The 26,964-nt window shown below is 45.4% G+C and overlaps 2 protein-coding genes across 4 annotated transcripts in view; both read left to right on the top strand.

The window, feature by feature from the left end:
• Positions 1 to 26,964, top strand: part of HOXD3 (homeobox D3) — a 426,989-nt gene that overhangs the window by 95,184 nt on the left and 304,841 nt on the right. The gene's annotated exons all lie outside the window — the stretch shown is intronic.
• HOXD8 (homeobox D8) lies at positions 12 to 24,639 on the top strand. 3 transcript variants are annotated; one of them, XM_085645232.1, is made up of 3 exons: positions 12 to 910; positions 1,338 to 1,480; positions 15,761 to 16,074. In XM_085645232.1, exons 1-3 carry the CDS (start codon positions 457 to 459, stop codon positions 15,875 to 15,877), a joined length of 714 nt encoding a protein of 237 aa, XP_085501358.1. In that variant the 5' UTR covers positions 12 to 456; the 3' UTR covers positions 15,878 to 16,074. The 3 variants fall into 3 exon arrangements, with proteins under 3 accessions (XP_085501358.1, XP_085501359.1, XP_085501357.1); XM_085645233.1 differs by lacking the exon at positions 15,761 to 16,074 and adding an exon at positions 21,596 to 24,639 and having other exon boundaries at positions 17 to 910; XM_085645231.1 differs by lacking the exon at positions 15,761 to 16,074 and having other exon boundaries at positions 17 to 910; positions 1,338 to 2,670.

Raw genomic sequence — 26,964 nt, 5'->3', positions numbered from 1 at the left:
CCCCGGGGCTGCAGCAGGGCGCAGCTCTCTCTCTCTCTGCCTGGGTGACGCGGCCTGTGTGCACGCTTCACTGGCCTGCGCTATGGTTCCATATCCTTCCGCCGCCTATCTGGAGCCAATCTCTGAGGTGAAGCCGGTGCTCCTAAATGTATTCAGGGCGCAGAGGGGGGTAGTTTCTAGCCTCGGGAGCGGCAAATGTAAACCCAAGCCAAAGATTCCCCGAACTATACGAACATTTTCACAGTGTGCCTAATAGGAAATGGTAAAAGCAGCGAGGCAGGTCACCCCAGAGCAATTTGTATCCAGCACCGGTCAACACACGTTGCCTGGGAGCGCGTTGAGCACTATGAGCGCGAAGTGAAGGCTGCGCTGGGCTGCCTGACAGGACAGGAGTTGGCTGCGTTACTGCTGCAGTCAGCCCTCGCCTACTTTGTGTGACTTTTGACGGCCGTGGGGATGAGTTCGTACTTTGTGAACCCGCTGTACTCCAAGTACAAGGCGGCGGAGCCCATAAACCCGGGCTTCTACGAGTGCCCCTTCTCTGCAGATGTGGGCGGCAGCAGCAGGCACGCCGCCCTGCTCTACAGCAGCAGCGCTGCCGGCTTCCAGCAGCAGCAGCCGCCGCCGCCGCAGCAGCACCCGCCTCCAGTGCAGGACTTCTACCACGGCGCCGGCCCCAGCCCAGCCGGCTACCCGCAGGCCCCGTGCGGCATGGCGTGCCACGGGGACCCCTCCCGGCTCTACGGATACGATAATTTACAGAGGCCGACGCTTTTTACGAGCCAGCCGGAGGCCGAGCTGCTGCAGTATCCCGACTGTAAATCGTCCAGTGGTCACGTTGGCGAGGACCCAGAGCACTTAAATCAGAACTCGTCTCCTTCTCAAATGTTCCCTTGGATGAGACCACAAGGTTGGAGGCTGTAAAATTCGCTCCTCATCTTCGCTTTAGCAGTAAAACTTTTCATGGAGCTGCGGCTGCAGGCTGCTAAATAGAAAATACACAGAGGAGTCAGAGCAGATTAGCCATAGCAGGCACTCCGACACACACACACACACTTACTCCCGTGCAGGCACCTACTGCATGCATGCACAGCACCGCACTAAGTATTTCGCCATACACGCGCTCACACAGACACAACGAAGCATAAACACACTGCAAACACCCGTACATGGCACATGCACCGCGAACCCGCGCAAGCAAGCGCCCTACACACACACACTGCTTCTAGCAGCCCATCACACCATGCATGCGCTGAGAGGACAGGAACCACGCACAACAGCCGCAACCTCTTGGGTACAACTCTATACCAATGTCTGTTTTTGTTTTGTTTTGGTAGCAGCCCCTGGCAGGAGGAGAGGAAGGCAGACATACAGCCGGTTCCAAACGCTAGAACTGGAAAAGGAGTTCCTTTTTAACCCCTATCTGACCAGGAAGAGGAGGATCGAAGTCTCTCACGCGCTGGGACTCACCGAGAGGCAGGTAAAAATCTGGTTTCAGAACAGAAGGATGAAGTGGAAGAAGGAGAACAACAAGGACAAATTCCCAACTTCTACCGAGGAGGGAAAGGAAGGGGAGGCGGACGAGGAAGCGGGGGGTCTGCAAGACGACGCGGGGGACGGCGGGGACAAATAATGACAGTTTTCAGGAGTTTAAGACACTGTCGACATGCCGACCCCCAGGAAGCTGTAAGCATAAGCCCCTCTCTGCCGTGCGGGACCTTCCTGGCTTCCACACTGCCTGCCCGCACAAGCTGCTTTCCGCTTTTCTCAGGGTACTGGGCTTGGGGCTTGGGATAGTGTCTAATACGTGGCACGCGCATCCGCTCGAATCAGATGTAAATGTGTTCATGAAGCCTAGTTTAATTGTAAAACTTGATACTGATTCCTTGCCAGCACTACTTACTACCTATAGAATAACCACAGCGAGGCCTTGTAATCTCCGAGCAGGCGTACAGCCGTGGCCGCAGACTTGCTTCCCTCTGATTGCCTATAGATCCTTGAAGACGTAAGTCACATTATTGTGAGGACTGCCGGCCGCAGTTCTCGCTGAAGCAGCGCAGGCGCTAATCGCAATAGAAATAGTTATAATCATACTTTTCGTAGGCGTTCTGAAGTACTTTCCTGCTGTTTTGGTGTTTATGCAACATTGTGCCTTTTGCCCATGGCTTGTCTATGTCTAATGCACTCTAAAACAAGCTGTTAGAAGTCAGGGCTTTTAGATCTGCTCTCCATGTGTCGGCAAGACACTCTAATCCGGACTAGATTTGTATGAATGTATGCGGCGGTGGTGTGGGACCAATAGTTAAAGTACTACATTTGTCTGTGCCTTAATTTAAAAAAAAGAAGCATACCAGCAATACTTCTATGCAATGTATACCGTGATTGTGTCGTACCGTTGTGCATTGTCAAAACGTAACCTGTGATCTTCCTCGCGTTCACAACGGCCTTCTATTCTTCTCTTCTGTTATTGTCACTTTCTTGTGTCAGGAACGTTACGTTTTTGCAGAATATCTCCAGTATGTTCACAATAATGATGAGGCGACACTCACGGCACCGTTCTTCTTTTCCTACAAAAATCGTGTTACATGAATGATTTCTCTACTAAATTATCGTTGCCTCTATTGTTGTATGCCCTTTACCAGTTGTCATTTTATAAATGAGCAATGGGAACTTCACCCGTGTAGTCCTTCCTATGGAGAACTCTGGAAATACTTCAGACTGTGGTTTTGTCTTTTTATTTTTTCTAATTGTATATTTTCATGTGAACGCTCTCTGCTGAGGTTGCAGGTCCAAATTATGTTTTGGTTGTTTTAGTGACAATTAGCTCTATGGTGTTAACACTTTTGTGGTGAAATTCAAGTTAAAGGGGGCCCAAGGAAGAGCTGTATGCTTTACAGCATTGCACTGCGGCCTTCTTGTAGGGTGTAGAAGACATGTTAGCCATCAGTTTGGGGTTGTGATGACGAGGGAGAAAAGGCTTTCAATAACACATATGTTCCCGGATTTGTCTCCCACTTCCTCGATATGCTTCCCCTTTAACATTCTATTTAAAAAATCGGCATTCTGTTATTTGTGTACTGTCGGTTGTACTGTGATCAGGGCCACATTTCACAGTGTTTCGAATTGAACTATTTTCGGTGCTCAGCGACGAACTTCAGTTATACTGTTTTAGCATAAAAATGTGTGTTGAAGCTGCCTGGTAGTTCATTTTTCCACACTCAACTTGAATGCAATGCACACCAATAACTGTATCATCACATCATGAAAAGATGGTGCATTTGAATACCACACAACTGCCATATCTCCTTGATTTAATAATGTATGTGGAATGTGCCGCACTTAATCCAAACAGGTTACACTCAGGCAGCCATGGATGGCAACATTAATACAATGCATACAGTGCGTTGGCAGACTACCCTTGCATAGCATACAGCGCACTTAACCCGTTCTCTGCGTACATTATTGAAACAAGCGGCTGCACTAAACTAAACCAGATACAATGCCGCACACCCAAAGCATCCAAGAGCGCTCCAGCCATCGTGTGCGGAAACGATGCCATGTGTCCAACCCGACTTCCATTTTATCGCAACACACAGGAAATTCACGAGGTTTTCAGCGTGGAGTGAAAATAGTAACGTGACACAGTCCCTTCTCTTGTTGATCCCACTTTTGATGCAAGAAAGGCGATGCCACGTTGATTATTTTACTACAGAAAGCGAGAACCCCATAAACGGCTGAACCCTCGCAATGAGGAAACCTAAAATGGCGGCGCGGCACACACTTACTACTCCTTGAAGTGCCGCAGTTCCTCACCGCCTCTCTTATTTGACATATTCCGATTAACTTCGTGCCTTTGCAGACATCCCTCAGTATGAATCCAGTAACACGGTTGTGCACTCATCCATTATCTAATACAGGCTTCCCCACAACACGGATAAGCGTTATTAAAGTATTGCAGTGTTGAGGCACAGGCCTGCATTAATGTTACCAAGATCCAAAGTTTAATAGAATTCATATCTTTGTGCGCGCTTGCGAAATACACCTAATTTCCAGAGTATGCTAATGACAAAGAAAGCAAAACCAAGCTTCATTTTCACACAGCACAGACGGCCGAAAGTACCAAACAAGTATATTCATTGGCATACGCCATCCAATGCACGTAACACAATTTTGTTGTACATGAAACACAACCTCCTGCCACTGACTTAGCTGTTCTGACTTAAAACGGTCTGTTGAGGCCTGTGTACGAGATGAAAGGGCACCCGACTCAGCGACTGTAAACATCTTAAAGTGTATGGCCCAAGCAATCAAGCTGTAAAACTGAACCCGTGCAGCTGCTGCGTGTGGGAAAGTAGAAGGGAATGACAGGAAACATCTCGGCAGCTCCTCTGATTCAGATCAAAAGGCACGCAGGCTGACCACCAACACTGATTGTCTTCTTGGCAGTGGCATGCATTAATGAAACATAATATGTGTTTGCCAAGATATATTAAGTATTAAAAATAGGTTTTTAGCAAAAATCTGTTATTCATGAAAAGCATGTACTGCTTCCCAGACAAAACCAGAACTGCTTGCTTCCGAACAAAAGGCAATCATGTAAAACACACATAAATGCCTGTTTGTATGTCTTGGTATGTGTGCGAGCACGTGTTCACACCTACACATTTAGCGCGCCCTCCCTCCCCACGGACCTGCAAGAATCCTGATATCCGTGACCGATATTGGATGGCTTCTCCTGTCGTAAACTATTCTGCTGTGCTTGACAAGTCTGAATGCTCATGCCCTTAGATGCCCTCTTTCTTTATGTGAAGGTTTGAGTACAGGTAGAATCGTCCCAGAGAGGATTGCGTTCATTAATAGGCCTATGTCTGTGGGTAAGTGTGAGTGTGTGTGGGACGGAGTTTCCAATGCTCGCTAAGGTTCGCATGCCTAGCAGTGAGTTAAACAACAGGAAATGCAAATTACTTTCGGAATGGACTGAAATGCCTGTGTTCTGTTAATTTTGTAAATGTCACATTGCCCTAAATTTGATATGCTGAGACTAAGCCAAATTAGCACTTTAAAGACGCTACACGCCTATATTCAAATCAAATCAAACACGCCTTTATCAAAGTGCACCTACAAGGTGCCTTCGCCACCAGACCTCTGGTGCAGCCCAGTAGATGGGACATCAAATGGAAAGAGCCCTGGTGCTGATGACTCAAAAGTGAAACTTAAATTCGCTCAACCTGTGTAATCCCTATGCCGCGGTTGTTAGTATTCAAGGTAAGGCAAAGCGCATTTTACAGAGGCTTTGATCCCACATTAGAAGATTTCTTGAGGATTCTTTTTACTAGAAGACTACTCTCATCCCGTTAACACCAGAGTGTTTTAGCACGCTTGACATGCATCTAAGAGTGAAAGACAAATGACAGTGTTTGGAATAACTGCAAAGCTACAAGCAGCGTTCTCCAGATAGACATAAATAAGTGCATGGTGATTTACCATTTATGACATCCATTTACGAGATAGCTTCTCCCTGCATTCAATATATTTATGGAATTGGAGGCTCAGATAAAATTACATTTTCAATGTTATGTATAGGAAGCAGTCTGTTACAAGCCCGTGCGCACAGACGCACAACCACCCCCCCCCCTACACACACACACAGAGCCGGACTGGATTATAGGGCAAGCAGGCAGTGCCCGATGTGTTGGTCTGACAGGGTCAGTGTTTGGGTCCGTTTTTTGGCTGCCTATGGGCCGGATTTATGGTCTCCTGGGCCGCTTTTACTCTTGATTTGCCCTGATAAGCATCCTGTCCTCCACACCTCGGAAATACTTGTACAGCCTGTATTTCAAGTCTGAAACTGCTCCAATGTGAAAACATGGGCAACTTTTTCAGCTCTCTAAAAAACTAATAAGGGCAATTTTTTTATTTTGGCTCTTGGGCCTATTTTCTGTCACAGTTCTACCCTGCACATATACACACACAGACATAAATATTAGCATCTGTTTGCAACTCTAGTCACGCCAAGAGATTTGCACATCTCAATTAATTTATTATAGTGCACATGGCAGCAGAAGATGACACGTTTCTGTTGAAATCCAGCCTTACTCTGGCTCTCTCCTCCTACAAGTCACCTCTGGACAATCACCACCTCTGATTCCTCTCTCCCCCATAGTCACCCCAGTCCAATATACTCAGAAATGTAACCATTTACCACCCCCTCTTGGCATGCTCGTCAAGTGTTATGACCCAGTCAACTGGAAGATACACTTTGTCCATAGAGTGATCACATGACTTCTTCAAGATACATACTTCCCAGTAAAACTTATACGTTTCACTTTTGAGTCATCACCACCAATGCTCTTTCCATTGTTTGTCTCATCTACTAGGCTGCACAAGTGGTCAGATTGCGAAAGGTCTATTGTGTACTTAAAAAGAACTTAGAGTGGGCTTCAAACTCGCCCTTTGCTCACCATTGATTGACTTTATTGTAATTCAATTTGCTTTCTTCTTATTTGACTGCTTGACTTCACATCTTATCCGTTGTGTCTGTGTCCCTCCCACGGAGCATAGCCTCTTACCATCCTTTTGAGTTACTGGCTCATATCCTTCTACTACTCACTTATAGCAAACTATTTTTTCTATTTGGTTAAACATTCCATGAGGGTGCATGTGTTTTCCAACTCTCTCCCTCGAGGGCTTCTCCCTTAGCCAAATATCTGCCCCCTGCTCTGTGTTTCTCTCTCCCTCTAATGCTGTGTGCTTTTCTACTTTGTATGCTGCATTTATCCCTCCACTCCCAGTTTCTCCCTCCTTCCCCTTCGCTGCCCATTGCTTCCACTTCGTGAGCATTCCCCACTGCTTGCCCCCTCCCACCTACTCCCTGTAGCTTTCAATTTCCTGTCCACTTCCCTTTGCTTTCCCCTTCCACTCCTCCTTTGGGTCTAACCTTTTTATTAAAGTATTTTTTGTTTTTAATATTTAGAGGGCTGGCAGCTGCTATTTGCTGCTGGGCTGCTCATCAATGCATAAATGCATCAATGCATAAATCACTTTCGCGCAATTTTTTTTTCATTCACTGATCCAGGTGTTGTCTATCATCTTGGATCAGTAAATAAAAAAAAGAGAAAATGCCTTGTGTTTGTCATGCGAGGCGACGCATATATGCATTAGTGAAATGACATGGGTGGCTTTGGCAACAGAAATTGGGAAAGCCAATAGGTCAACAAGGGTAGACTTAATGTCTTTGTCAATGCTTGTTTACTGATGACCCTTGATGTCCCGTTTAAGCAGTTAATATATGCTTTCTATAGAATTTCTGTTTAAAGCGTTCATCTACATAAAAAGTACCAAACAACACATACAGTTATGAAAGAAATAGAAGGAGACATGCAGGCAAAGAAAAATAATTTGAGCTTCTGTGAGGGGGAAAGCAAAACAAAGGGATTTTTAGTGGCAAAACAAGGAAATAGCTCAATTGATATGCTATTGTGAACCAGAAATTGCAGTAAATTTGGTAAAATGAGTTTTGTTTCATTTTATGTTACCTTAACCTCCCACACTGATCATAAAAGACACAATAAAAATACATGGCAAAGAAAGGGTTAGAAACATTTCATCATGTCTTAAAATTAGACAAATAGATTACCAGCCAAAAAAAACCAAGCAGAATACAGGTTCAGGTTCCTTATACAGTTATTGCGGATGTCTGCCTAATATCCTTTGGATGGAGGGTGCAGTTAAATATGATGTCCGCAAATCTGGCAATGACTGTAGATAAATAAAAGCTGCTTTGGTGAGGTTAATATTTGCCTGTTTTAAAAAAGATACAAGATAAAACTTCCTCAAAGATGCATCCAATTTACAAAAAAAACATAAAGTGCAATATGCTTTGCCTCAAGCAGCCATCACAGGGATACACATATACATTTTTAAAATAAGATCCCTGAGTGGGAAAGGCCACCAAGAAATGGGCAGTGCCATGCCTGAGTCTGACGAATAAAAAGATATGGTGATGATTCCCAGACCAAATTAAATCTGGAGCCAGACAAGGATTAGCCGTGATATCACGTATTTCTGGACACATTGCTTCCCTCCGCAGTCCGTGATCTCTATAGTGTGTAAGGAATTTGGTCTTCAATATGGTGGCAACATTTGCTGTAAGGCTAGCTGAGGCCCTGGATGGCTGCCTCAGTTTTTCAGTATTGAGCCTACAAAACATGTTCTAAGTGATGAGGAACAAAGAGTCCGCTGTGTGTCCTCAGCATATTGATAGGCAGGGTACTCTTATTTGATCACAAGGCCTCCCATGGACGCTTATTTGAACACAAGGCCTTCCAGGTTGTGATAACTGGTACACTTGTGATGCTGATTTTTTTGGCTACAGTCATCTTTCAGAAATTATGGAAAGGTTGCTAAAACTGAGAGCTAATAATTGATGATGACCAGCCATAAACTATGTGTTTGGCATTAGACAATCTCATATTGCATTAATGTCTTGTTCTATGAGAGGAATGACTACATAGTTCTCTCATAGTATATAAAATACAGAACATATGTATAACTTTTGATACTATACAACAAATACCCATATAGACGGGGAGGGTCCAGTGTATAAACGAATAATGTTATATCTTACAATAGAGTAATTCACAAGTTATACAAAAAATTGGTTCCCCCAGCACACGCTAATGTCAACTTGTATTACATAAATAACAGATATCAACAATTCTTGTCTTTCCTTGTATTTGTTAGGCTTATTCTCATATGTTCTTGTTTAGTTCTTTTCTTAGCCTCTTTTTAGCCAATAGTGTTTCGTTGCCCGTGGCTGGTGGCCGCGACTTCCTCAGGCCTGTTTCGTCAGTATGGTTAGTGTTATCTTGAATTTGGTCGTCCAACTGGGGAGGGAGTGATCTCTCCAACTCAAAGCACCGCACATAAATAAGTTCACAACAACTTTGTACCGCCACAGAACCTTGTGCAAACCTCACCCGCGCTAGCGCAATTCACAAATTAGTAGGAAGAGCCATAATGGCATACAGCATAGAAAAGAGTTCCATGTCCCTTGTTGATCCGCCCCTTTCAACTAAAGGTTTAAAAATTCTTAACTGTACAATTCAATTTTTCTTCAAATAAAAGCACATTAGTGTGAAATCAGCTGTTTTTACATGTATTCATGGACGTGCATACCAATAGAAAAACAGTAATTTCATGCCTTACACACCATGACTTCACCATAACCATAACTTCATCATTGTAGTGGCTGCATAAGTGTTAATAGAAAGAGGCAACATTTCAGATTCATTAATTTGTTTGTCTTAGTGGTTAGATGATAGGAACATACAAACCTTGTGAATTGGTTCAAATAAATTAAAAGTACTTTAAATTCCAGTGGTAGTTTTCAATTTTCAATATCTATTTAGTTTGATGCATGGTGTATAAACTGCAGCTCTGGCTTACACAATGCTTCATCACCAACACAAATGAACTTACAGTATACAAGAGGGAGGAATATTCTCATAAATGTATTTAACAATTAAACAATTTCCCGTCTGTATTGTGTTGTTTGGCAGTTTAGTAATGTTAAAATGAAGCACTTTATAGATCAAATTTTCCTTATCAATTGAGAAACCTATTTGGAAAACTAAAGAATAATGTTTATCTGGAAAGGGATGTTCTAAGTAAGGGGTATTAAACATAGGTCTAAAAAGGCTGAATTGATGCCACATTTTCCAAATAGGCATGGCTTTATAAGTGAATCAAATTTGGATTCACTCTTTGAAAACGTATCTGCATGTACCGAGAATGTGGAATGGATCTGGTCCTTCTGGAATTACATTGGCTATCTCAGTCAAAAATCCTGAGTCCATTCATTCTGAAAGCCTGCTATCTTTTTTTGTAAAGAGCTGTTTATGCATACTGGACACACTTTTTTTTTTGTAGATATACTTGCTTTTTACATTTTACTGAAATCTAATACTTCATTATCTGATGGTCTTGTAGTATGCATATGAACATTTCATAATGCCTGCATAAAAGTTTTGATTTGATTTTATAACAATATCTAAAATCTTATAGGCCAGTTTTGGAAATTTGACTTTCCAGCTGGATCACCCTGCATTTTTATGTCATTTTGTTGAGCCTATTTTTGCTGGCTTTAGAACGCTGTGCATTTTACCTCTGATAACCAATGGAATGGGTGCGTGTGCTCATCCTTTCCACCTGATAAAATTGGTGTGCACCTGATTGGTTTATTTAATTGACTTTAGGTAACTAGTATATGGTACCAGTTATTCCTGGGGCATGTAAATTGAACGCTACCACTGGACTGCAGCACTCTATATGCCATCCACTGCAGTGGCACTACAAAACATGTCTCCAGGTATACCGTTGTAGCCTAGCTGTGCAGTTTTAAACTGCAAATTCGACCTGTTAAAATATGTGAGCACCTCCTCTTCCTCGTCTCGTCTGGGTCTGGGGCCTCTACAAGGTCATTCTCTTCGCCTCGCTCTATCACTTCCACCTCCTCATCATTCACTTGCAGGATGGACTGTTGCAGGCACACTTCCTCCCAGGCTCTGAGGGCTCTATGGTACTCATCCTTCTCGGACCCCATTGCCAGCTTGAGGCCTTTCTAAATATACAGCTTCCTCAACTCTGCCATGCTAAAGCTCTTAATGTTGCCCAGATCCACTTCCATTCTTTCACAAATCACAGGTGCAAAGTAGGAGAGTAGTGGTGATATTCAGGAAAAAGTGGCGACTGAAAGGTTAATTTCAAAAATGAAAGCTGATTTTGATGTGAGATTCAAAAAGGGGTTTTTGATTTTAACGTAAATCACTAAGTCAAACTGCAAAACACAAGACCTGGATCCCATCACTGAACACCAATGTAAGAAACTGGCTTATTGGTTGAGGGGGGTAAGTACCCACCTCAAGTAATAATCACAATCCTTGTCAAGGTGAATCCTCAAAGTTACTATATTAACCTGAACTCTATCCCCTGTTATCTATGGCACAGAGCAGACAAGCTGCACTTAGAGACAAGGTGCAAAGTATTTATGCAGTACTAAAAGAGTAATGAAGTCAAAATACAAAATAATAATACAAATCTCACAAAGAATTAGGAATTTAGAGTAAAATGTACTAAACAAAATGACACCAAAATGACAAAAATCCAATAAGGGGAACTGATATTTTGATTTTTAAAGTTATAAGTAGAAATAGCACCAAGAATGGCAAAGTGTCAATGATAGTCAATGGGTGCAGTAGAACAGAACCTAAGTGCAATTTGACTCTGACAGCAATGGAACGGGACGAATACACTAACAACTTTCATCCTGGTCAAAGATCCACTGCAGGACAACACTTCTAAAGTTCCTCAGGACCTCAGCCGAGCCGTTTGTCAGGGCCGGTTTCGGCCGATTTTTTTTACAGGGGCCGATTTTGCAGCTATGCTGCAAAAATGTCCCTGTAACAAAAACGGCCCCCGAGGGCCCAAAACCAGCCCTCACCCTGGCAGCCCAACGGGGAAATGCCTGGTGCCCGCTACGGCAAGTCCGGTCCTGATCTCAGGGGAGGAACGTATAGATTCAAAGGGTGGCAGGCAAAGGCCTATAGGAAGGTCCAGTCCAGGTCCAGTTGATGCTGGTAAGCTGGGCTGTTGCAGGAAAAGGCCTCTTGTAGCTTGTTGTGTCCCTGCAGCTTTAACAGGAGATCAGGTTTAGGACCCTTGGAGTGCACCTCTTTGTCCTGGGTACTAGAAGGAGAAAAGGTCTAACCTTCTAGGCTCTTTTTAGGTCTTAGGCATCAGGTTCAAGCCCCTTCTCATCTTCCATAGGTCTAGGTATGTTCTGAAGTGCATGGCAGGAGATGCCACGTGTATACCTGCAAACACGTGGGTGGGAATGGTCCCTCAGGATGCCCTAACCAATGTGGTAAAGATTCACGGGCTAACCTACCAATATTGGTAATTTTCAGGATGGCTGAAGTGTTCCGTCGCACTAAACGTGGCCTTTGATTGCTGGGAATGTGGTGGGGAGTGTACTATGATAATCCTAGTGTCCTTCCACACCTATCACTAAACCCCAGTTTTAGGCAGTCCTTGTACTGCCAACAAACTCAGAGACATGGGTTTGGTAGAACAAAAACTGAGTTTTCGGCAACCAGAGTGTAGATTCACGTAAACTGTTTTGGCATTCTTTTTCCCTCCTTTGAAGTGTCCCCCAAATGCTACATGTCTCTTGCAGACTTTTCAAACAGGTCTTGACACTCCAGCAAGATCTGACACTGTGATGTCAACAAGAGGCCTAAGGTGCTGGGGAAAGGTCTGGTTGACGGGCAGACAAAGGAAGGTAGAAAGCATGGCTGTTAGCTAACATTTTCCTGTGACCGGAAAGACCTCTATCAAAGGCACCAAGGGTCTTGACAACACCTCACCACACCAAAGGCCAATTGTCACTGTCATGGGACAGGTATCTTTTTCAAAGTACCCTTTTCTTTAATAGTTAAACAAAATTCAACTTTACCATTCAATTGGATTTTGTTTAACTTTTAAAATGAGTCCTTGAAATTTTTTCTAGTTGCTACGAAACTGAAATTATCATTATAAGGTGTAATAATGTAATACAGTGCTTTCCTCTGAAAGCAACCAGCTTCATCACATGTCCTACTTTTAAATACCATGTACCCTGCCTTTTAGCCAATAAGGTATACATTAAGGATGACTTATTAATGTTTAAAAATAAGGTTTAGGTCTTTCTAAATGTGGGTGGTCTCACAATGTAAGACCGCCCATATTGTACAAAGTTGGAAGCATTGTGTCTTCTTGCAGCTTGTCCCAATCAGGCATGGAAGACAGACACATGAAGAAGGCCCTAAAGTTGCAACTAGCTACCTTGGCTATAGCTGCTAAGAGTAAGAAAACAGCTGTGGCAGCAGCAGCAACACGCGCCCTGGTGGGAAAAAAATTGGCACTGGAGAGGCTGATAAGATTCTTGCTGGCCCATGAGAAGAGCCAGCGAGAGCTGGACGTGAAGGCAAATAAGTCCGCTGAGTTTTGGGATAATGGTGGCAGTGACACAGAAGTACATATGAGAGGTAAACGCAGAGTCCACGTCCTCAAAGATCTGATGCCTAATATATGGTGGGGGGTGACATTGACTAGCGATTTGCAGCATGTGAAGTTGCACCGCATAGGCAGTGAGTCACAGAGGAGCTCTGGGGGCTGGTCTGTGGAAGCACATGCCTATCCCAGGGAGAGATGCCTTGTTGACCCTTGAAGCAGATAAGATATGCCTCCTCGAAGGAAACCCTTATTACTAAGTTTGGTTTAACCCCAAAGAAGGATCTCCTGAAGTTCAGGGATGGGCAGAAGCAGTCACACCATTCATGAGTTGATTTTGTAAATTCTGCCAGTAATGCAGTGGATGGTTGGGTGAAGGGCAGCAATGTGAATGATTATGATGGGCTTTATGATTTGATGATGGAGGAGCACATACCGAGTAGTTGTTTTACAGAGTTTTACCAGCACCTAATGCCTCTAAGCTCGTTGCACCCAGGGAGCTTAGGAAAGAGGATGACCTCTGGATCAGTACCATAGGGTCCAAAAAGTTATGTGGCAAAGACCGGAAGAATGGGGTTCAGACCTCTCCTCAGCAGAAGGTGGGGGTAGGTCAAAACAAAACAGAGAAGGCGCCACAAGGGCCTCAAAAGAGTTTGGAAGGCAAGGATTTCCATTGCCCTTCTTAAGTTCTGACTGACTGAAGCACCAGGCACTCTTTCTCCTGCCCAAGTGTTTTGACTGTTTCCAGTAAGGGTTCAAGGTGGGAGACTCAGTATGTACCAAGAAACCACCCACGGATGGTAACTCCACAGGGGTGGTCAATGTGTCTTTAGGGGGAGGTTGTCACCAAGAGGAGAATGTAGAGCAAGCTTTAGTTTGTTTTAGTTTGGAGTGTACGTAGAAAATACGCTGGTGGTCCCAGAGGGTGAAAGCCATCACTGTCAGCAGATCACAGTGAAGTGTCACTTCCCTGAGAGATACCTGTGCCAGACCAACCATGGTGGTAGAAAAGCCAGTTTCCCCAGAGCAGTATTTGCCAAGACAGGTATGTATGGTAACGTAGGCTTGTTGGAAGGACTTTTTCCTCTCTACCACCTGGTATCCCTTAAATGGGTAGTGAGTGCAGTCCCCAGATGTCCATTGACTGCATCCTTGGCAATAAACTTCCATTGGTGAAAAAACAGTAGGTTGGGGCGGCTGCACCAGGTTCCCAATCTCTCAGATTTCTGGGGTGTAGTGTTTTAAGATAGAATTCAGAGGCCCAGATGGAGAGTAAGGGGTAGTAGGTAAAGGCAATCCACAGTGGGAGGGCCAGTAGTTCAGGGATTACCTGCTCTGGGAGAACAGCACCACAAAGCTGACCGTGGCACGGCCACTTCTGACCTGGAGGGGCTGCCTTTGCTATCACAGAGAGAGGACAAAAGACTTGCCCAGGGCAGAATCCTGCATGACAGTGACATAGTATTTCACCCTTGAGGGGGCAGTGGTTCCCCTGAAAGACCTGGACTACATGGCACCTGTTTAGTTTCAGGAAACAAACCTTCGGTTGATAAGTCAGTCTCAGGGTACTACCCCTGAGATCGCTTGAGTGAGAGTAGAAATAGGGTGTCAGCCACCTGAGGGTGTAATTCAGCGCCCCACTATTTAAAATTTAAGAGGCCAGAGACAATCAGAAGGCAGGGAGGGACACCTTGCCAACCCCCAGCTGGAGGTGAAGCCTACCTAAGGCCACAGACTGGAACCTCTACCTGGCAGTGGATGGCCACAGACTGGCTTTCGACACAGACAGCTGTTAGTGGCTTCTGTTGGTTGCTGTCATTGTGGGGAAGAGATTTTCTTAGGTGGGGTAAAGAAGTCTGACTGGCGGGGCAGAAGGGGGCACGTTACTTTGTTGGTCATGATAGTACTATCTGCAGACTGGGATGCAACTGTGAGTAAGCAAAGGTCAGGAACCTTGAAGATGAGGAGAAGGGTTCCCCTGTGGAAAAGTAGGTCTGTTATCTTGCCATTCACTCCGCCATTTTGTGGTATACCCTTCATGACTGACCTTCTCTCTCTTTCACGATCACTCTGGAGCTCCACTTTTGACCTCCCACATTCCTGCACGGATGCTCACACCCTGTTCGTGCTTTGACTTGCCACAAACTGACCAGCCCATGCTCAACCAGTCTGACAGGGAGTTTCCTAGATGTTTACCGTCCTCACCCTGCACACTATGCCCTGCAGGCGTCCAACAGCTACCATCTGCAGGCCTATCAGATTGATCTCTGCTTGCTGTGTAATCATTCCTCTCGCCTGTGCCCTGCAGGGGTCCAACAACTACCATCTGCGGACTTATCCGATTGAACTTTACTTGTCGTATAAACATGCTTTTCGCCTACACCCTGCAGGGGCCTTACCGCTACCATCTGTGGACTTATCAGATTAACCGTTGTTTGACATATAATCATGCCTTTTTCACCTATTTCCTGCAGGGGCCAAACAGCCACCACCTGCTGATTGTATCATAACTGACCATTGCTTGTCTGTAAATTATTGGTGTTTGTTATTGTTCAACTAGCACGCACAGGGTGGGGATGAAGGGTATATAAGGTGCAGAAGCAAAGCACTCAGCAGATTGCCTCCTCAGACAAGCTGCGGGTGTCTGTTGCCGATGCTCTCTCTCCATCTCATGAGATTGTAATAAATATCCTTTCTCTCGGCGCTCCAGTGTTGGTCTCAGTTTGTATCCCGGACCCGTGGACGAAGGGTGGACTCTGCACCTTTGGGTGGTCCCCCAAAAGATCCCCAAATCCACAACTGGCGCCCAAACGTGAGGCCTGATTAGCGACGCGGCTGCCTGGTCGAGGGGTCCCGACGAGGAGGTTGAACGGACGGTGTTGGGGCATGCCTATGCGAAAAAGACCCTCGTCCTCGTAGCCACCACCCGACTTTCACTACATCCAAAAAGACCCCCGCAAGTGGCTCCGGTCCTGACTCGGGCCCCCGATAGACTCGGACGATCTTTGCAGTAAAGAAACCGCCTGGAGAACGATACAAAGGATTCTGGTAGGGTCGCTGGTTTGTGACAGCTTTTTGTTATTTGTTTGGTTAGCTGGTTTTCTTCGGTAAGAAGTCACTCTTTGCAAAGAGTGATACTGGGCGGGTAATGTGGACTTTTTGTCCGAACTAGAAAGTTGTAGAGACGTTTTTTAACATAGAAAAACATGCCTGCGTTTAGTAAATTTGCACGATGGTTTGGTTGTTGTATATCTCGATCGAGGGTGTTGGTAGATAGTCAGCCGGCTCCCCCGGAAGGTACGTCAAGTAAGGATATGTACATAAAATACGGTATTTCTCCCATAATGTATAATTCATTATGGCATAAATACACGTCCAAGGATAAAGAGACTCAGTGGCCCATGTCTGGTTCTTTTGAATCTCACAAAATTGAGTCTGTAGAAATACAGCTCTTTAGACGAAGGTCGCGACAAGCTATGTTTGACACCCTAGGCCAATGGAAAAAGGAGGGAGCTGAAAGAGAGAGAAGGGTTCAGGCGAGGCTACAGAAAGAGGCTCGAAAGAGCGATAAACAGACATTAATAGAATTACAGCAGGAAAAGTTGCATCCAACCTTGCGCGCACAGACAAAATACACAGGTTGAATGTGTCTGGTCAGTATCCTGTGCGTCATACACCACTAGCGAGACCCCCATGAAGAGGAGCTTCTCCTCCATCCATTGCCACCACCGTACCATGTCCCTCCCCATCCTATCCCACGGCCGGCCGATGGAAATGTACCCTCCGAAAATGCCCAGCCCCTGCCTCCCGATACCACTGCCCCTCCCACTCAATCTGACCCGAGACCACATCTTCTGCTCGATCCCACACACCCAGCATTACATCCACACAGAAACAGGCCTTGAATGGTCTAGTTCGCACCTGCTTGGAGGATCTTTTCACCTCTAGACAGATTCGTGCTATCTATGATTTGCTTATGAAGTATTCTCTCTTTATGAGAAACGCCACAAAGTGACACCAGCAGACCATGTTAGATGACTGTATCGTAAGTTGACAGAGGGGGGAAGAAGTGCTGAGGAAAGCAACAGTTTGTTAGCACTCACGCTACAAATGATGGAGGGTCTAAGGAGAGACCAGGAGGAAGAGGAAAAGCCACTAGTAATGGAGGATACGACTGGAGGTCATATGGCACTAATAAGGGAAGCAGCTCCAGTCTGTACCCGCTCGAGGGGCAGGTACTGCTGAGGTACTGGATAGTCCAGATGCCAAAAGTAGGATGTTATATAATTGGGTGTACACTCTGTGGCTTCGAGCTGACATCTTAGCTTTCAAAAAGGGCTTGCCTGACCCCCGGAAGAATCCTACGGGATTCTACGAAGGGCTGGACACGGTTATTACCACTTATACAATGACACTAACTGACATAGATCAGTTCTTTGGGTTAAATCTGCCCCCAGATATTTGGAGACCCATACGGAAAGGTGACGATGAGGCCTTGTTCAAACATAAGTGGGAGGATTTGACGACAATGAATAGGGACAGAAAACCAGGTGAAAGGCCTGCAGAAGCTATTTTAGAGCTGTCAGGTAACATAGTAAAAAAATTGAAGGCCACAATTTTAGCTAGCAAAGTAGATTGGACAGCCATCACTGCTTGTAAACAAATATCTGAGGAAACTACATCTGACTACTTCTCCCGCCTCAGCCAGATGTTTATTGACTATAGTGGACGACTCGACTGAGACAGGCCGACACTTACTAGTTCAGACTTTTGTTAAAGGATTGTCGCCACCCATCTCCACAAAGTTACAGAGTAGCGAAAGCACGTGGCCTGCTGCAACACCCACACAGATCTTGACTATGGCCCAATATTATGAACATCTGCAGAATAAGATAGAGGAGGAAAAAGATAAGAAAAGAAAAGAACTCAAAGAAAAAGTAATGCTTTCCCAAATAAGCATCAGAGGGGGAGGAAACGGTAGAGGTCCACAGTATAATTATATGCCCGCAACTGCTGGAACACACCCACCCCCACGTCAACTGTCCCAGGACCATTACGCATATTGTAAGGAAACAGGCCACTGGCACGCAGATTGTCCTCTTTTACAGCGAAATACAATGGGTCGGGGAAGGGAACTGAGTAGAGGTAGAGGAAGAGTCCCACCCTCCAACGGACAATGCCCCAATGTCTTCGATAACAATAGACAGGCTTTTGCACACGATTTTTCTGGTGACCACTTCCCCGACAATGAATTTGCATGAGACAGCCAGGGACAGGGAAAGGAACCAGTGGAACTTCCAGTTGATCAATCATGGCCCTATGTCACAGCTTCAGTGGTTGGAACTCAGGGCAAATTCTTGGTCGACACGGGCCTCTAGAAATGCCCTCTCACATAAGCTGATTCCTAGGGCGCCCCTGTCTGGCTTATTGGTCACATCTGTAGGATTTGACGGCACGCCCTCCACCAACCCCCTTTCTACTGAGGTGCCCCTGGCCTCTTTTCTGCTCTCCCCGAACTGCCCAGACAATTTGATGGGCATTGATCTCTTAAAGCATTTCAGAGTCACCATTCGCTGTTCTCCTCAGAATGTCAGAGTCATACTGTTTGATAATGATTACCCCCTTGGCTATGAATCCCGCCTTTATTGTCTCACTGATTCCGAATAGCAGGATTTGTCCCAGTTACCGGACACCCTGTGGGCCTTCACGGACACCGACGTGGGGGAGATTGTGATGGATCCTGTCCACATAACAGTAAAACAGAATGCACCTCTTCCTCGCCTCCCTCAGTATAAAATTTCTGCAGACGGCGAAAAGGCTCTCATGACTATAGTACAGGATATGATTGCAGCTGGGGTAGTTGAGGAAGTTCAGTCAGTAACATTTGCAATAGCCGCATCCTTCCAGTTTTAAAACGTACGTCCACTTCTGAGAAAATATACGTTTTGTCATTGACCTCCGCGCAATTAACAAAATAGTAGTCCCACAATCTCCTGTGGTCTCTGACATAACAACTATATTGACAATGATCCCCTCAACTGCTACCACCTTCACAGTAATAGATCTCAAAAATGCCTTTTTCTCTATACCAATACATCCTGAGTCACGCTATCTTTTTGGTTTCACCATAAAAAACAGATCGTACAGATTCTTTCGGGCTCCTCCAGGGTATACCGAAAGCCATAGCATCTACAGCCAGGCCCTTAAACAACAGCTCGACCAAATACAGTTACCACCCGGCGCTGTTCTCATCCAATATGTCGATGACATTCTGTTGGCTGCAGACACTCCGGCCCTGGCCCGCACTGCCTCTCTTACTACACTGCACTTTTTGGCATCACAGGGCCATAAGGTATCCAAGAATAAGCTACAGTATTGTAGACAGCAGGTGAACTACCTCGGCCATCTGCTGTCTAAGGAGGGACGTACTCTCACACCTGACCGCATCCAAACAATACTACACCTTTCCTCTCCCACCACCCAAAGAGATGTTCATGCACTAATTGGTCTCACTTCCTTTTGTCGTCAATGGATACCGAATTTTTCCCTCATAGTTAAGCCACTCCTTGCTTTGCTTACAAAAGACACACCCACACCTCTTCCTTGGACACATGAACACGACCAAGCATTTCAAGACTTACGCCACGCTCTTTGCTCTGCACCAGTATTGGGCACACCTGATTACTCTAAACCCTTCTGCCTCTAAACCCATGAGCGCTCAGGATGTGCTCTCTCAGTCCTGACCCAAATTCACGGCACCAAACAACGTCCATGCGCTTATTTTTCGGCCACCCTAGACCCTGTGGCCCGAGGTCTGCCCTCTTGCCTTAGAGCGGTTGCAGCAGCAGCCGTCTCTATCCGACAAAGTGATGGGATTGTGTTGGGATCTAGATCGACGGTATTAGTTCCACACGCAGTCAACATATTACTGAATCAGACAAAGACACAACACCTCACTAGTGCACGACTAACGGGATACGAACTTACGCTGTTAGCACCCCATATCACGCTAAAGAGATGTGCGACCTTGAATCCTGCCACACTCCTGCCCACACCAGATCCTGACATCCCAGACATTCCACATGACTGCCTCTTTCGAACAGAACAGACTAAGGGATGGGTAGACTTAAAAGACACCACTCTCACGGAACAGGATGGGCAATTGTGGGTGGACGGGTCTTGTATTAAACTATCAAACGGTACCACACCTGCTGCCTATGCTGTCACCACTACCAATACCTTTGTGAGACTGCACGCATACCTCAGAAATCGGCCCAGGCCGCAGAACTTATAGCGCTCACCGCGCTTGTATCCTTAGCCAGGATCTCGCTGTCACCATCTATACCGACAGCCAGTACGCCTTTGGAGCGGCCCACAGTTTTGGTATCCTTTGGAAGGAGAGAGGGTTCTTAACGTCACATGGTACACCCATTCAGCATGGTGACTTAGTCACTGCATTGCTCCAAGCATTGATACTACCCAGAACATTAGCTATTGTTAAATGCAACGCACACAAGAAGGTCACAGACGAAATAGGATTAGGAAATGTCTTTGCTGATGAGACAGCCGGGCTACTGCACTGGAAAGAATACATACCCTATGTACATAGTAAAATCCCAAGCAGAGAAGTGGCATGATGTTAGACAACAGATCCGGGACATCCAGTCCACTGCCACCTCTGAAGAACTTCAAAATTGGGAGAAGGAGGGCATGCTTGATGAAGAAAATTGTTTGCGATCCAAAGATGCAAAACTTTGGAAATTGCCAACTGCTTATCTCCTCTCATTGTTGAACATGACTCATTTGCAGCACACACCAATGCTGCCACCATGACTAAAATATTACAGGAAGTGTGGGATAACAGCCAACTCCGGTCTACCGCCTCCAGGCTGGTACAACAGTGTTTGGTTTGTCTCCGCTACAATGTAGGTAAAGGGACTCGGGTACCTTGGGCAGGATATGCCATCCCCACATCACCTTTTGAAGTGCTGCAAATGGATTATATCCAAATGGAACGATGCAACAACCTTAAATATGTTTTGGTGGTTGTTTGCGCATTCAGCAAATGGGTGGAGGCTTACCCGGTTAGAGACAACACTGCCCTTACCACCGCCAAGATATTGCTGAAGGAATTCTTTCCCCACTACGGCCTTTGCCGAGTCCTATGGAGTGACAGTGGGAGTCACTTCATTGGGGAAATAGTCAAGCATATACTATCAGGATTAGGGGTTCAACAAAAAAGTCATGCCGTCTTCCACCCCCAATCAGCAGGCCTGGTGGAAAGATACAATGCCACAATCAAATCAAACTAGCCAAAATAGTAGAAACTACGGGGCTAAAACGGCCAGATGCGCTACCACTGGCCCTTCTATCAATAAGATCTGTCCCGCATTCCCGCACCTCATTGACTCCGTATGAGGTGATCTTTGGACGCCCAATGAGCATCTGGGGTGCACCCCCCGCTACCACATTGTCTGATTCCCCTTGTGAATTGTTGAGTGATTATTTGTCCGTACTTACACGAACTTTGTCTTCCATTCATCAGCAGGTTTAGGAAGCATTGCCTGATCGATCCACCGGGCCGGGACATGCCATCCTACCGGGACACTTCATTATGGTAAAAAAATGTGCTCGAAAGAAGACGCTGGAACCCCGGTGGAAAGGGCCCCTGCTAGTCCTTCTGACCACTAGAACGGCCCTGCGAGTGGAAGGCAAGAAATCCTGGATTCATGCTGTGCACTGCCGGAAGATCCCCAGCATCACTCAAACTGATCCTATCTTGTCCACCTACAAGGAAGTTTTAACGTGCGACCCCCCTGTGTGTGGTCTCCCAGAACCAGAACTGGAATTATTCAAAGATAACACCGTGCCAACTAAAGAAAGATACAACCTCTGCCCACGCACAGCCTCTGGAGCTCCAGCAACCGGACAGGGGAGGTGAGCCAAAAGTAGCAGGGCGGTAGTATTATCTGGAAGGGTGGATTGGTACTCCAGGTAGCGGGGTACTGAGAAGCCTAGCCAGGAGAAGCAACCACCAGCTACCGGCGACACGTAGGGCTCAACTTTTCTCTCCAACAGCTGTACAGCCCAAACGAAGACTGATTATGACAAACAACGAAACCATGGAAATTTCCAACAAGAAGATAGCACTATGTAACAAACTGCATAATAACAGGTCAATAGCTTTGACGACAGTTCTCCTCCTCACTATTATCTTTTGCATCCTCTTCTGGATCCTAGAGGAAGGGGCACCAGTCAAGGATACCATATTGCCCACTGATGCCATGCCTCCTGAACACTCCCATGTCTCCTTGTCCCCTTATCTCCAAAATAGGCGACAAGAGTTATGGAACAACACCTTCATCCAAATGTTGAATCAACATAATGAGGTATTGAATAAAACAAACTGTTGGGTCTGTGGCGTCCTGCCTCAGTCCACGGAGAATAACATACCATTCCTCCCTTACTCTTACTCTATACACGCCTCTTGCGCTGCCTGGATGTCGCTCATCATGGGCGCCCATCGGTCCAGCGGCCTTGCCGACATCACTCTCCAACAATTGCAAGATGAGTTCTGGCAGAACAAAACGGGCAATGCTGTTTGTCCAAAGAACAATTCTACACGCATGTCTGAGGATGAGAAGGAGGAAATGCTGGTATTCAACTCTACCAGTAGAATACGCTTCTCCAGCTTCAAAACAAGGACACCCGCCAAGCGGACCTCACCGCTAGCTGTTGTTCGCATTCCTGGACTAATGTGTATCAGAGGCTTAGGTATTGAGTACGTTGGGAACAGCTCTTGTGCCGTGACAACAACTCTGAATACGACATCTCCACCGCCCCTTGTTGCCTCCCCAAACACCTACTTCGTGTGTGGATCAAAGGCATACACTTGGCTTCACAAGAACTGGGGCGGCACATGTTACATAGCTTTCCTCCTTCCCCCTGTCTACATTGCTTCTCCTCTTCATCATCGTGCCCGCCGCAGCAACGATGTGGGTGAACAACAGACACAACCTCTCAACAATTCCTGGATGCCATGAAGGGCATCCTCCCTTCTGGGGACCAATGGCAAACAGCGGAGCCATTCGCCACCTCACCAGAGTCATGGAAGCCACCGTCAACATCACAGCTGGTATTTTGGCCAACAACACTGCGGAGCTCCAAGCGGTACGCCTCGTCACTCTACAAAATCGCATGGTCCTTGATGTCATTCTAGCTGACTGCAGAGGAGCATGTCGCATCATCGGCACCAGCTGTTGCGTGTATGTTCCGGATCATTCATCATCTGTCTACGAGGCTATTTCCGCACTCCATCGAATAGCCTCTGACCTCCATCAAGATACAGACTCATGGTCCCTTGGTTCTTGGATATGGCAACTTCTGCTGACATGGGGATGGAAGGTTCTAATGATCATCCTGATACCTCTTGCCCTGGTTCTCTTTTGTTGTCTTTGCCTTCAGTGTGGTCCCCCACTCTGTGGCCTCTGCGCAAATGCTATCAAGTCAGTCCCCGTAAATGCACAGGTCAAGAACGATATAAAATAAGGACTGAACGTGAGACACAGCTATTGATGAACATTGTAATTGACTAAAAAAAATGGTTTCGCTTATGGCAAAAGGAGGGACTGTGGAAAAGTAGGTCTGTTATCTTGCCATTCACTCTGCCATTTTGTGCTATACCCTTCATGACTGACCTTCTCTCTCTTTCACGATCACTCAGGAGCTCCACTTTTGACCTCCCACATTCCTGCACGGATGCTCACACCCTGTTCGTGCTTTGACCTGCCACAAACTGACCAGCCCATACTTAACCAGTCGGACAGGGAGTTTCCCAGATGTTTATCGTCCTCACCCTGCACATTATGCCCTGTAGGCATCCAACAGCTACCATCTGCAGGCCTATCAGATTGACCTTTGCTTGCTGTGTAATCATTCCTCTCGCCTGTGCCCTGCACAGGCGAGAGGGTCCAACAACTACCATCTGCGGACTTATCCGATCGAACTTTACTTGTCGTATAAACATGCTTTTCGCCTACACCCTGCAGGGGCCTCACCGCTACCATCTGTGGACTTATCAGATTAACCTTTGTTTGACAAATAATCATGCCTTTTTCACCTATGCCCTGCAGGGGCCAAACAGCCACCACCTGCTGATTGTATCATAACTGACCATTGCTAGTCTGTAAATTATTGGTGTTTGTTATTGTTCACCTAGCACGCACAGGGTGGAGATGAAGGGTATATAAGGTGCAGAAGCAAAGCACTGAGCAGATTGCCTCCTCAGACAAGCTGCGGGTGTCTGTTGCCGATGCTCTCTCTCCATCTCATGAGATTGTAATAAATATCCTTTCTCTATGCCCTCCAGTGTTGGTCTCAGTTTGTATCCCGGACGAAGGGTGGACCCTGCACCTTTGGGTGGTCTCCCAAAAGACCCCCAAATCCACACCCCATCAACCAGTTCATTGGTCCATGAGGATGGTGACAGAGGGGCATAGATAGGTTCAGAAGGGCATAGAACAAACTGCACAAGAGGCAAATTGTTCACGTTCTATCGCGAGCATGGAAGCCAATAAATGAATAGATTAGTCTGTCCTAGCTTTTGTTAAAAATGTGCCCTTCCTGCAGCATTACCCAGGTTTTTATTGCCATTTTGCTGAACCCCATTTTGGCTGGCTCATTATATGTATGTGAACCTTACCCCTGCTAACCAGTGGGAAAGTGTTTTTGCTCCTCCTTTCAACATGGTAAAATTGGTATACACTTGATTGGTTTATTTAATTTGCCTGTGCATCTGTATTATATGGTGCCAAGTGTACCCAGGCCGTAAATTACATGCTACCTGTGGACTGTAGCACTCATTGTGCCATCCACTGCAGTGGGACTGTGAATTATGTCTCCAGGTCTACCATTGTATCCTGACTGTGCAGCTTTAAATTGCTAATTCAAGCTGTCAAAATAAACCCTTTTGCCAAACCTAAATCTTCCCTCTAAATAATTATAAGTCCACTCCTAAGGTAAGTCTTATTGCCCATGAGGCAGGGTGGATTGTATTTAAAAGTAGGACATGTAAAACATTTTGCCTTCACCCCTCCTATTTTTGGTGATCTTTTGTTTGTTGAATTTAGGACCTGTGCACTTTACCACTGCTAACCAGTTCGAAAGTACTTGTGCTCTCTCACATAAACATGGCAGAATTGGCTTATACCTAATTGGCACATTTAATTTACTTGTAAGTACCTAGTAAATTGGTACCCGTGTACCCAGGGCATGTACAAAATATGCTACTAGTGGGCCTGCAGAAATAACGGCAATGGGGTGACCCTGTTTCCCTCGGAACCTGGGTAGTAGTGCTATAAACTACAAGTGGGTCCGTTGGGTAAAACCAAATAATTTCTTTTATAACCAAAATACTTTTGAAAAGAATACATATAATAACTAAATTAGCCTGAGATGCACACCAAAAAGAGTTCACAATCAATAAACAATCCTCTTTACCTGTAAAGTAAAACATGAATCTGTTTTTTATGATTTATTTTATATATTAAATTATTCAATATTTCAAAAGGGCTTACAGACAACATAAACATATACACATACAATAAATAGAGACTGAAGTGACACATAATGAAATAAACCACAGTAATATCAAATTCATAAACAGCACAAACAATAATATATACAAAATCTCTGTCCTCTTTTGAATTTCAACAATAACCAGCAAAGTTAATAAATGTACGGTTGTAGAGATTCAGGACATGAGAGAACACTACGTCGATGTTTCGACCCCGGTGTGATGTTTAGAATCATCAAGTAGGGTCTACCTCAGGACAAAATAAAAACTAGTGTCAGCCGCAGGATTTCAGACAAAGACAATGGGTTGGCTCCTCCAATTATGTTAGGAGTATGGAAGCAGACAAGCATCAGGGTACGATGGAAACTCATACAAATTAAATCATGAGGCAGGTCCATGCCTATCTCGGTACTGCAACTCAAGTGTATGCGGAGTAGTGTTCACCAAAGTTCACCGTCTCCCAAAATGAACAGCCTTTAATGATTTCTTTGTCTCGTTAAGTAAGTGATCACATTGCATCCGCACCCGCTCGCGGTGCTGCTTACGGTGAAGTAATGGCAGGTAAGGAGAATTAATCTCCAGGAATGGAAGAGTCAATCAACCTTCCAGTAAATTATCAAAGTATTTGACATCCTCAAGCTTCGACCCTCGGGCTCCGGACCACTCGGACCCCTGGTGAAGGATCATGGAATATATCAACATCTTTGGCCATGCAGTATTCCAATCGTTGGTATGTCCATATTCCTCATAGAGCCCCATGTATCCAGGGCAAGGTTACCCTGGATTAATTTTGGATGAAATGGACTAATTGACTGTGGAAATTGGTGCTTGGGGTACACTTCACATTTATATGTTGAACTATCACAAAATGTTCTGCATTATACCACATCATTTGCATTTTCTTGCAATATGATTTACTTAACTTTACTGCATAATTTGACTCTCCCCTACCACATCATTCCAGTGGCCCTGCATATAAGTCACCCCTAGGGTAGGCCCTGAACAGCCCAGAGGGCAATGTGCAGTGTATTGAAAAAGACGGACATGTACTTCAAAGTTTTACATGTCCTGGTAGTGAAAAACTCTTAAATTCTTTTTTCACTACTGCAGGACCTACCTCTCTCATAGGAGGACACATTGGGTTTTGGTATTACATTTAAAAAGTGATTACTTTTAATTGGCAGCGGGTGGACAGATTGAGTTTGATGTCTAAAGATTTTTAATTTAAATCCCTCTTAAAAGGTAAAGTCAGATTTTAAGTCACAATTCTGAAAGTGCCGCTTTTAGAAAGTTAAACACTGAAATAAGGTACCTTGTCTGAAAGAATTTCAAGCACAAAA

The sequence above is a fragment of the Triturus cristatus genome, chromosome 3_1 (genome assembly GCF_964204655.1).
Source record: "Triturus cristatus chromosome 3_1, aTriCri1.1, whole genome shotgun sequence".
Classification (NCBI taxonomy): Eukaryota; Metazoa; Chordata; class Amphibia; order Caudata; family Salamandridae; genus Triturus; species Triturus cristatus.
This window is presented reverse-complemented; position numbering and strand designations above follow the sequence as displayed.

Bases quoted from the DNA above. Each gene is read 5' to 3' on its own strand.
- HOXD8 (XM_085645231.1), top strand. From the start codon at position 457: ATGAGTTCGTACTTTGTGAACCCGCTGTACTCCAAGTACAAGGCGGCG. The intron at 911-1,337 runs GTTGGAGGCTGT...TTGTTTTGGTAG, and splicing joins CCCTTGGATGAGACCACAAG to CAGCCCCTGGCAGGAGGAGA.